Source organism: Carcharhinus amblyrhynchos, chromosome 4 (genome assembly GCF_965287045.1).
Source record: "Carcharhinus amblyrhynchos chromosome 4, sCarAmb.v2.hapA, whole genome shotgun sequence".
NCBI classification, from domain to species: Eukaryota; Metazoa; Chordata; class Chondrichthyes; order Carcharhiniformes; family Carcharhinidae; genus Carcharhinus; species Carcharhinus amblyrhynchos.
Genome location: NC_137327.1, coordinates 21,501,164 through 21,513,539, shown reverse-complemented (window position 1 = coordinate 21,513,539; position 12,376 = coordinate 21,501,164). Strand labels below are relative to the sequence as shown.

General features: G+C 42.3%; 1 protein-coding gene across 5 annotated transcripts in view; it reads right to left on the bottom strand.

Annotated features, from left to right (window-relative positions):
* LOC145341822 (uncharacterized) overlaps positions 1-12,376 on the bottom strand; it is a 707,529-nt gene that overhangs the window by 331,110 nt on the left and 364,043 nt on the right. For all 5 annotated transcript variants that reach the window (XM_080186786.1, XM_080186791.1, XM_080186787.1 and 2 more), the window contains one exon: positions 3,200-3,283. In XM_080186786.1, coding sequence (XP_080042912.1) covers positions 3,200-3,283 — 84 coding nt within the window. The remainder of the gene's footprint in view (positions 1-3,199; positions 3,284-12,376) is intronic.

The window sequence follows — 12,376 nt, the reverse complement described above, 5'->3', positions numbered from 1 at the left end:
GGCCACCAGCTCCCTTTTAGTGGGGACCTATTGTAAACCTCGCGGGAGTGAAGGACTCTAATCCATCCTCCTAGTTTTCCATCATATCTATTGATGCAACCTTCCTCAAGGGCAATTCTAATATAACTTTCTTTCTCCAAGGCCAAAGACTTCCCTCCACCACCCCAACCACCACTGTGGGTTGACAGGATCTTCAACCCTCTGCGATATCGCATTTTGCGCACTTCTGCTTCCACCCTTTCCCTCTCTTCCAGAACTGCAAGAAGGTTGCCCTTGTTCTCACTTTCCACTCCACCAGCTTCCACATTCAAAAGAACAACCCTCTGTCATTTCCACCACCTCCACCATGGTGCCATCACCAAACACATCTTCTCCTCTCTCCTGTCAACATTCCAAAGGGACAGTTGCCACCATGCCATCCTGATCCACACCTCAATCACCTCATCCTACGACATTTTCCCATCCAAATGCAGGAGGCGTAACACCTGTCCCTTCACCTCCTCACTTCTTACTGTCCAAGGCCCCAAATACTTTTTCCAGGTGAAACACAGATTTAGGTCTACTTTTTTCGATTTATTACATGGCATTCACTGCTCACAATGTGGTCTGCTCTACAATGGAGAGATCAAACATAAACTGCATAGAATATTTTGGATTTTGAGGGATACTTCTGGTCAGTCTGCAAGGTAGACCATGAGCTTCAGGTTACTGTCATTTTAACTCCTCACCTTGCTCTCACATGAGGTGGGGATGCTGGTGTTGGACTGGGGTGGGCACAACAAGAAGTCTCATAACAGCAGGTTAAAGTCCAACATTTGGCATCACGAGGTTTCAGAGCATTCCTCCTTCATTAGGTGAGTGATGACTCACTGTCACCTGTTGGGATCTTAACCTGGTGTTGTGATATTTCTTATCTTGCTCTCACACTGAAATTTATGTCCCATGTTTGCTGTAGTGATCCACTGAAGCTCAACATAAGCTTGAAGAACAGCACCTCATCTTTGATTAAATCTTGGCCGCTGTTGAGATTGTGTCAAAAGAATTTTGGAGATGTGATATGTACGTGGTTGAGTTTGTCACACAGCGAGTGTAATTCCAGTATGCACAAGTAGCGTCAACTATGGGTGTCATGTCAAAGATTTTGGTCTATCGAGAACATTAGGAAGAATATCCCTGTTATTCACAACTTACAAAACAAGCAGGGAGTTACAAACTACAACAAGAAAAGGGTCATTTATGAAGCACTGTCAACCTTGAAAAAATATCCAAAGATACTTCACGGAGGAATAACTAGAGAATTTTTAAAACTATCAATGTGTGCATTTTTAAAAATATTTTCTGTCAGCCAAATTTTGCACATGAAGCCGCTGCAAACAACAAATGAATGAATAGCCAGGCAATCTGTTTTTGGTTGTGTTGGCTCAAAATTTAAATTTATTTGATGGTTTTCTGAAAATGTCAATTTTCTTGCCATGGCGATGTCGGGCAGAGTGTCTCTTCCTGTCTGGGTGCTTCAATAACAGTAATATGGGAAATATCATAGAGAAGCTTCCATTTCAGACATATGGAACACAAATGCCAACCAGCATGAGGGACACTTACAGACCTACCTGAATCCAGGAAACAATGCTACAGGCAGGGAATGCAAATTGTTCAGCCTGCAGCATGGTTTCTCAAGCTTGAATGGCTTCAAAGTGATTTGAAGCCTCCCTTTACCCTTTTCAGCTTACTGTTTGCAATGGAGCTGCTCTGGGATGCATAATTGATACACAAAGATGCTTTGGATAGAGGGAAACCTTGCTGAAAGATCTTTCTGTCGGCAGGAAAATTGACATTTTCACAATATAAAGGCCAGTAAATGGAAGGTAAATGTATTATTTTCTTCTATAAAAAGGAGGAAAATATTTGGAGAAAATTCGTTTCGAAGTTTCCTCCTTTGGCATCAAAAATGCATTTCATTTGGAAGCCCATTTGATGTAAATAAACAATTATACAATGTAAAACATTTAGCTGAAATTTGCAAGATGAGACCTTTTCTAATTCACTTTGAACAATCTTCAGATTTTTTGTCCTCTTCCACACAGATCAGTTTCACGCAAGTGAATGAGCATCAGCTCAAAAATGGCAGGCGATCCGATGTTTCCAGCCTCCTACATATCAGAAAAATTACCTTTCTGATAGATAATGATGCTTTCTGGTAGTCTATTATTCACCCACGCCATTTATTCTCAAAGTATGCTTGTAACTTTAGTAATAAACCACCCTCTGCAAAATTGGAAAGTGGACTTGGAAGAAATCAAAAATCTCATAGATGAGAAACCAGTTTTCAGAGAGCTAACAGTGCATCGGAGTTCCAGAATGGATTCTCCCCATTTGTGAAGGTGAGAGTATAATAAGCTGGTCATCATATTGCTTGAAACCTTGAAAATGAGGAGGATTTAATGCAGCATGAATTCTAAAATCACTGAATTTTTGGAAATATTGTCTTATAAAAAAGAGAAAGACTTTTAATTAAGGTAGAATCTTAACACAGCACCAGAGCATCCTATTAAGGGTTTTGCAATCATTAAATTACTATCTACTGAAGGTGATTCAACAGAAACAAAGACAAGATCACAGCACAAGTGCCATCGTGCAAAGTAACTGTTTGCACATCCATTCCTCCCAAAGCAGGCTAGATCTTCACCACAATCACGACTTAGACTTAACAAAACCTGAAACGTTACTATTAAATTCTATCTGATAATCATAAATCTGACACGCTGTATCTGAACATGTGCACTAATGCAAATGTCCACTGCTTAATTTTAAAATGAAGTCAACACTGTTGTAGTACCATAGAACACCCAGTTGGTGGCTCTCTTTGACTATGTGTTCACACCTGCTCACAGTATAATATTGGACAGACTGTGATTTCAAAATGGCACCTTTAAAATTTAGAATGCTACCAGACATTAAAACTGACTCATAGTGCAATGACTGTCTAGGAGACAGATCAGACCAGACAGCTGGACAAGACAATGAGTAGCGCACAGCATTAACCGTCATCAGAATACACGAAAAACCTTTGTTTAATCAAATATCCAATTATTTCCAGTTCCAGCGCAGCAAAAAAAGGCTTGATGATTACAAATGATAGCATATGACTGCACATCATGTGTATACTCTGATTTTCAAAGTTCCGATTTATTGTTCCTACCTCGTTCATTGCAAGATTATATTTGGTTTTCATGGTCTTCAGTTCAGCATGCACCCCTTCCAACTGCAACTTGGTTTCTTCCGCCTGAAAGAGATGAAAATTGAGTATAAATTTAAAAGGAGGGGCTATGCTAGAAGAAAACCAAGGCAAACGTGAACTTTCTGCCATTGCACTCCTCAAATGCTTGGGTTCTTCTCTTAATTAAAACCATTAATCAGATGACATGAAATCTCAGTTATGAAACTGACACTATCCATTGACAGCTGACACATGTCAAAATGAAACCTACGACCCATACTGTTAAATTCCAAATGTTCCCTCTTTCTGGGGCTCCACAACTGTCCAAACAGCACTCACAACTGCAAATTAGAAACATACTGTCCCTGTTAGGTACCAAAGGTGGGATTTGTAGCATCATGTCTATGCTAATCTAAGGCAAACTTAGCATCAAGGATCCATATACCAACATTCAACAAATTACAGTATTTAGTCACCAAAGCAGTGATGGATTGTGCAAGTGAAGCATCACTCCACTACATTTACCAAACATGTTTTTCAATTGCTTCACCCAAATACTTAAACTTAATGAGGTTAAATTTTGAAGATTAAGATTTTCCTTACTGTCATTATTGATTCAGAAAAGCAAATGTAGTCTTCTCATCAAAAGTAAGGACAGTCAATTTTGGATACTAAATATTCTCATATAACATAAAATAATTTTTTGATATGTGTGAATAATCAAATAAAGGGGGGTTCAGGTGCATAATAAACCATAATCATAAAGCTTAAGCAATTTAGTCCTTCTGAAGTCCAATATTAGGTGACATCTTTAAAGCCAATTCCTAAATCATTTTTTGAACAGCATTTATCAAAACACATAAATTAATTTTCAATAGTGAATTATGCAATATTTTTTGCATTCTTCGTAACTACATTATATCAGAAATTTTAGCTTCTGTTTATCATCATCATGTAGTTTCAAATCTTGACATTCTCTGTTTTATGGCATTTGGAAGAGTATTAAAACTCTTGCTGATACTTTTTCGGAGGAATGCCAGAAAACAATTTGCAGTCAGTTAAAGCAATATTATATGTACGATAAGGTTTCGTTGAGTAAATGCAGGGCACATTTTAGAATTACAACATGTTTATCATTTGATATAAAGAAGAAATGTCAATCCTACGAGAGGTACCTGTTTCTTAGGCGTGTTTTATATCTGCAGGTTTATTTTAAAAAAAATTCCATGGCACAGAAGATGATATTTCTCACACTGTTCTGATTAACATTTCTCCCTTGACCAACCTCACTAAGGACAACTGAAACAAGTGGAGACAGCACTCAGTAGAGCACATACTTCTGCCCCGCCATGTTAGCTTAACATTAACATTATATAACAATTACACACCTCTTCCTTGATGCTTTTCCATACCTGTAAATACAAAGCTGCAAAAAGAAACCTTTTTGCTCAGAGCTCCCTTCTCACTGAGGAGACTTCAGACAATCGACACCCAACAACCTGCTCTGAAAACTCTGCACACACTTGACAGTTGTGACAAACTCCACCACAGCAACTGAGACAAGTCACAATAATTGGTTTGATTCCTGGCTGTACGGTGTTTGCATGTTTTCCTGTGTCTGTGTGGGTTTCCTCCAGGTGCCCCGGTTTCCTCCCACAGTCAGAAAGATGTGCTGGTTAGGTGCATTGACCCGAACAGGTGTGGAGTGTGACAACTAGGGGAATTTCACAGTAACTTCACTGTAGTGTTAACATATGCCTTACTTGTGACTGATAAATAAACTTAAATAAAAATAGGCTTAAATCTTTAAGAATTCTAATGGCCTAGGTCATCTGCTCAGCAGCAATGTTGGATGCATTACTTCTACCTGTTAAGTTTTTCCGACCCCTGACGATACTACCCATTATTTCCAATATTGTTTAATCCCAGCTGATGCAGAAATGTGTAGCACAGCCTCTCCAGAATAAGTGTTTGTCAGAGGGTCAGGGAACAGAGAGGACATATTGCCTTTTTACAACAGTACCTGCCATCTGTAGGTATTTTTTAAAGGTCCAAGTCTTCTAATGAATGAGTAGGAGTTAGTAAATAAGTGAGTGAGTGAGCAAGTAAATGGGTAGGTGGATGAGTGGTAGGTTTGATTGTGGGGGAAAAGCGGAGGGGCATTGGTAATTGGATCTGGTCAAAGGGTTCGTTGGGTCTGGTTGGGGCAGATTCAGGTTGTCAGGAAGGTAGTCAGGGGGTTGAAGGGGTAGTAGGGTGGTTGGAGGTATAGTTAGTGGGGTGGTGATACTCAGGTCTGGTTGGGGGGCGTTGTTGATCTGGTCAGGGGATATAGTTGTGTCATCGGGGAGATAATTAAGGGGGGTCTAGTATCCGGTCAGAAAGGATGGTCAGGTTTTGTCAGGATAAATGGGTCTGGTTTGGGGTAGTTGGGTGGACTATTCAAGTCAAGTCAGTGTGGGGTAGTAGGTGGCTGGTTGCCATGCTCAGTTGGGTTACACAGCTGTCGGACCATCCAGGGTCAAAAACATTTGTGGACGGTCCCGGGCAGCAGGGAATCAGCCAAGTAATAGTAACCACATGGTAGAAGAAATAATGGGAGCTTAGAAGGATACGGAGACTATGATGGGAGTTTTATTTAACATATAGACTGCAACAGTAAGATGGATAAAGGTAGCCTAGATGAGGAATTTATAGAATAGAGTCACAGAGGTTTACAGCATGGAAACAGGCCCTTTGGCTCAATTTGTCCACGCCGCCCTTTTCCTTTAAACCCCTAAACTAATCCAAATTGCCCGCATTTGGCCTATATCCCTCTATACCCATCATACCCATCTAAATGCTTTTTAAAAGATAAAATTGTACCAGCCTCTACTACTATCTCTGGAAGCTTGTTCCAGACACTCAACACTCTGTGTGAAAAAATTGCCCCTCTGGTCCCTTTTGTATCTCTCCCCCCTCACTTTATACCTATGCCCTCTAGTTTTAGACTCCCCTACCTTTGGGAAAAGATATTGACTATCTACCTTGTCGATGCCCCTCATTATTTTATAGACCTCATTAAGGTCACTCTTCAGCTTCCTACGCTCCAGAGAAAAGAGTCCCAGTCTATTCAGCCTCTCCTTATAACTCAATCCATCAAGTCCTGGTAGCATCCTAGTAAATCTTTTCTGCACTCTTTCTAGTTTAATAATATCCTTTCTATAATAGGGTGACCACAAATGCACACAGCATTCCAAGTGTGGCCTTACCAATGTCTTGTATAACTTCAACAAGACATCCCAACTCCTGTATTCAATGTTCTGACCGATGAAACCAAAAGCATGCTGAATGCATTCTTCACCACTCTGTCTACCTGTGACTCCACTTTCAAGGAGCTATGAACATGTATCCCTTGATCATTTTGTTCTGTAACTCTCCCCAACACCCTACCATTAGCTGAGCCCTGGTTCAATCTACCAAAATGCACCACCTCGCATTTGTCCAAATTAAACTCCATATGCCATTCTTCTGCCCACTGGCCCAATTGATCAAGATCCCGCTGCAATTGGAGATAACCTTCCTCACTGTCCACCATACCACCAATCTTGGTGTCATCTGCAAACTTACTAATCATGCCCCTATATTCTTATCCAAATCATTAATGTAAGTGACAAATAACAGTGGGCCCAGCACTGATCCCTGAGGCACACCGCTGGTCACAGGCCTCCAGTTTGAAAAACAACTCTCTACACCCACCCTCTGGTTTCTGTCAAGAAGCCAATTTTGTATCCATTTAGATACCTCACTTTTGATCCTGTGAGATTTAACTTTATGCAACAACCTACCATGTCAAAGGCCTTGCTAAAGTCCATGTAGACAACATCAACTGCACTGCCCTCATCTACCTTCTTGGTTATCCCTTCAAAAAACTCAATTAAATTTGTGAGACATGATTTTCCATTCACGAAGTAATGCTGATTGTCCCTAAGCAGTCCTTGCATCTCTAAGTGCCTGTAGATCCTGTCTCTCAAAATACAGTTTACCCACCATAGATGTGAGGCTCACTGGCCTCTAGTTCCCAGGCTTTTCCCTACAGCCCTTTTTAAACAAAGGCACAACATTTTCCACACTCTAATCTTCAGGCGCCTCACCCATGACGATTGATGATTCAATTATCTCTGCTAGGGGACCCGCAATTTCCTCCCTAGCCTTTCACAACGTCCTGGGATATACCTAATCAGGTCCCGCAGATTTATCTACCTTGATGTGCTTTAAGACTTCCAGCGTCTCCTTCTCTGTAGTATGTACACTCTGCAAGACATCAATATTTATTTCCCTAAGTTCCCTACCATCCATGCTTTTCTCAACAGTAAATACTGACGAGAAATATTCATTTAGGATCTCACCCGTCTCTTGTGGATCCGCACATAGATTACCTTGTTGATCCTTAAGAGGCCCTACTCTCTCCCGTGTTACTCTTTTGCCATTTATGTATTTGTAGAAGCTCTTTGGATTCTCCTTTGCCTTATCTTTCGTGTCCCCTTTTTGCCCTCCTGATTTTTCTCTTAACTCTACTCCTACACCCCCTATACTCTTCAAGAGATTCACTTGATCTCAGCTGCCTATGCACTTCATGTGCCTCTTTCTTCTTCTTGACTAGGCCTCAATATCCCAAGTCATCCAGGGTCCCCGACTTCTGCCAGCCTTGCCCTTCACTCTAAGAGGAATGAGTTTACCCTGAACCCTGGTTAACACACTTTTGAAAGCACGCCACTTACCAGATGTCCCTTTGCCTTCCCACAGACTCCCCCAATTGACTTTTGAAAGTTCCTGCCTCAAACCATCAAAATTGACCTTGCCCCAATTTAGAATATTAACTTTTGGGACAGACCTCTTATTCTCCATAGCTATCTTACAACTAGTAGAATTATGATTACTGGCCCCAAAGTGATCCCGCACTAACACTTCTGTTACCCACCCTTTCTTATTTCCCAAGAGGAGGTCAAGTTTTGTCCCCTCTCTAGTCGGGCCATTCACATACTGAATGAGAAATTCCTCCTGAATACACTCAACAAATTTCTCTCCATCCAACCCTCTAATACTATGGCTGTCCCAGTCAATGTTGGGAAAATTAAAATCTCCGACTATTTCTCTTGGAGCTATCTGTAACCTCCTTACATATTTGCTCAATTTCCCACTAACTATTTGGAGGCTTATAGTACAACCTTATCAAAGTGATTTCCCCCTTCTTGTTTCTCAGTTCTACCCATAAAGACTCAGTGGCCGAACCCTTGGATATATCCCCTCTCAGTACGGCTGTGATGCTTTCCCTAATCAAAACTGCAACTCCCCCTCCTCTCTTATCTCCTGTTCTATCTTTCCTGTAGCATCTGTACCCTGGAACATTAAGCTGCTAGTCCTGTCCCTCCCTCAGCCATGTTTCAGTAATTGCTATAATATCCCAGTCCCACGTACCCATCAATGCCCTGAGTTCATCTGCCTTGCCCATCAGGCCTCTTGCACTGAAATAAATGTAGTTTAATCTGGACTTCCCTTGCTCCTTTGACCTGTCTGGTACTAGGATTATTGACACTGCCTTTACTAATTAAAGTGCTCTCTTTAACTTCCGTGTTGTCCTCAAACTTCTCTTCTGTCTCCCTACTGCTTTGGACCCCACCCCCCTCCCCACACCAAACTAGTTTAAATGCTTTTGGTATAATTTCTTAGAACAGCATGTTCTGGCACCAACCAGAGAACATCTATAATAAGCATGGTATTGACCAATAAGATATGATTATTTAATAACTTCATAGCAAATGTGTCCCTATGTAGCATTGGTCATAACATGACTAAATTTTTAATTCTGTTTGAGGGAGGGAAGAGTGGGTCAAAGACTAATGTTTTAAACTTAAATAAGGGCAGAGTTTGGGAAAGTGAACTACAATTTTGGCTAAGGGATAAGATGCAGCGGGGACATTTATGGGGACATTTCAGAATATACAATAAATATATTCTAAGAAGGAAAAATTCTGAGAGGAGGGCCCATCATCCGTGGTGAAATAGAAAAGTTAAAGACTGTATCAAACTTAAAGGATAAGCATATAGAAACATAGCAGGAGGGGACCATTTGGCCCTTCAAGTCTGCTCCGCCATTCGTCACGATCATGGCTGATCGTCCAACTCAATAGCCTCATCGTATTAGGTTAGATGCATTGGTCTGAATAGGCGTCAGAGTGTGGCAACTGGGGGAATTTCACAGTAACAACATTGCAGAGTTAATGTAAGCCTTATTTGTGACTAATAAATAAACCTTACTTTACTCCTACTTTCTCTCCATTACCTTTGATCCCATTTGCCCCTAAGTGCTATATCTAGCTGCCTCTTGAATACATTCAATGTTTTGCCACCAACAACTTCCTGTGGTAATGAATTCCACAGACTCACCACTCTGGGTGAAGAAATGTCTCCTCTTCTCCGTCCTAATGGTCTACCCTGAATCCTCAGGCTGTGACCCCTGGATCTGGATTCCTCCACCATCCGGAATGTCCTCCCTGCCCTTTTTAGTCCTGTTAGAATTTTATTAGTCTCTATGAGATCCCCCCTCATTCTTCTGAGCCCCAGCAAAGACAATCCTAACTAGTCAATCTCTCCTCATACATCAGTCCCACCATCCCTGGAATCAGCCTGGTAAACCTTTGATGCACTCCCTCGAGGGCAAGAACATTCATCCTCTTAAAAGGAGAACAAAACTGCACGCATTGACTGCGACAGTACCTGCCATTTTTAGGTATCTTTTTAGAGGTTTTAATGAATGAGTGGGAATTAGTAAATAAATGAGCAAGTGAGCAAGTAAATGGGTAGGTGGATGAGTGGGTAGGTCCGATTGTTGGGGGAAGGCCCTGTGGGGGTGCATTGATAATAGGATCTGATCAAAGAATTAGTTGGCCTGGTCAGGGTGGTAGTCAGATTGTCAGAAAAGTACAGGTGGTTGAAGGGGTAGTAGGGTGGTTGGAGGGATAGTTGAGTGGGGTGATGATACCCATTGCGGCCCACAACTTTTCTGGCGGGTTGGAGTGGGAGATGTGCGTAGCCGGCCCTGTACCAGGATTTGCACATGCGCCAGGAAAGCATGCCCATCATACCAGTCGCCAGTCAGACCATGCTGGAAACTGGGGGAAGGCAGGTGAGTAATTTGAATCTTTTTTTAATATGTTTTAAATATGTTTAGCAGTTCATTATTGGGAAATTTCAGGTCCCGATTGAATCTCCTAACTGCCAGGAGTGCTTCAACCCAGTGGGGATCAGACTAGTTCCCCACATTCGGGGAACTAGAGGGAGACCCCACCGGAATGAAGGGGGTGCAATTTGGGCCCCCCAGGGAGTCAGGCGGGGGGGTGGTGCCCAATGGGCATGGGCATACTGGCAGTGCCATCTTGTGTCCCAGCACCGCCCAAGGGGCAAAGTGCCCATGCCCAGGGGCAACCTTGGCACTGTCCACCGGGCATTGGGCACTGCCAAGGAGGCGGTCCTTGTGGCAATCAGTAGGGGTGGGAGGTCCCACTGCCACTCTGCAGACAGGAACGATCTAGGATGGAGGGAAATCAGTGATTGGGGTGGGCTGGGGAGGGGGGTGGTCTGTTGGGGTGAGGGGGGTGAGGGGATCACTGCTTGGGGGTGGTGGGTCAAGGCTGGCCTGGGAATTGCTGTGGGGGCCACGATTGGGCTGTGGGGTGCAGGTTGGAAGGGCAGCACTGCACCAATCCCACGTTAGGCAGCAAATGGGGTGTCTGACAGATCAGAGCCACCGTGTACGCGCAGAGTTCCAGAACTGTCAAAGTCTGGCGCGAATGGGCCCTGCCCCCCTGGGTTTTTAAAGAAGTTCACGACTGGGACCTCTGCAGTGCACAGAGTGTGGAGATGCAGGTGAGAAGCTGAACTGACAAAACAGTCGGGATTTCGAACAGTTTTTCTCTCAGTTCAGCACTTTTGGGAGAAGTGTGGACAATATTCTAGGTGTGGCCTCACCAAGACCCTGTATAATTGCGACAAAACATCCCAACTCCTGTACTTGAAACCTCTTGCGCTGGAGGCCAACATACCATTTGCCTTCTTTACTGCCTGCTGCACCTGCATGTTTACCTTCGGTGACTGGTGCACAAGGACACCCAGGTCCCACTGCATACTCCCCTCTCCCAATTTACAGCCCAATTTACAATTTACATTGATTTGCCCAATCACCCAACCTGTCAAGATCATGTTGAAGGATCCCTGCATCCTCGTTACAGTTCACCCTCCCACCCAACTTGGTGTTATCTGCAAATTTTGAGATGTTATATTTTGTTCCCTCATCCAAATCATTAATATATATTGTGAATAGTTTGGGTCCCAGCACTGATCCCTGTGGTATTCCACCAGTTACTGCATGCCAATTTGAAAAGGACCCAGTAATTCCTACTCTTTGTTTCCTCTCTGCCAATCAGTTTTCTATCCATCTCAATACACTTCCCCTAATCCCACATGCTTTAATCTTGCATGATAATCTCCTGTGCGGGATTTTGTCAAACACTTTCTGAAAGTCAAGATATACCACATCGACTTGAGGTAATTGTGCAAAGATGGGCAGCAGGTGAGAACATTGGACTGAAAATTAAAAATGGCAAAAAAATGCCATTAAAATATTAATAAAGAGTGAAAAAATAGAGTATGAGAGAACGCTAACAGAAGTATAAAGTCAGGTAATAAAAGTTTTGACAGATATTTAAAAAAGAAAGGTTAACAAAGTAAGCATTGGTCTAGTAGAAAGTGAGTTGGGGAATTAATAATGGAAAATAAGATGGCAGATGTGAATAGCCAATTTGCATCAGTCTTCACTATAGAGGGTACAAGCAACGTCCCAGGAATAGCTGTAAGTCAGGAATTGGCAGGGAGGGAGGATGCAAGAAATTTACAATCACCAGGGAAATAGTACTTAGTAATTTGTTGGAACTGTAGATTGACAAATACCAGAGTCCTGATGGATTTCATTCTACGGTGTTAAAAGAAGTGCTCATGACATAATTGAAGCGTTGGTTTAATTTTCCAAAATTGCCAAGGTTCGGGGAAGGTTCCATTAGATTTCAAAATAGCTCATGTAAGTCCTTTACTCAAAAAAGAAGGGAGATGGCTGCCAGGAAATCA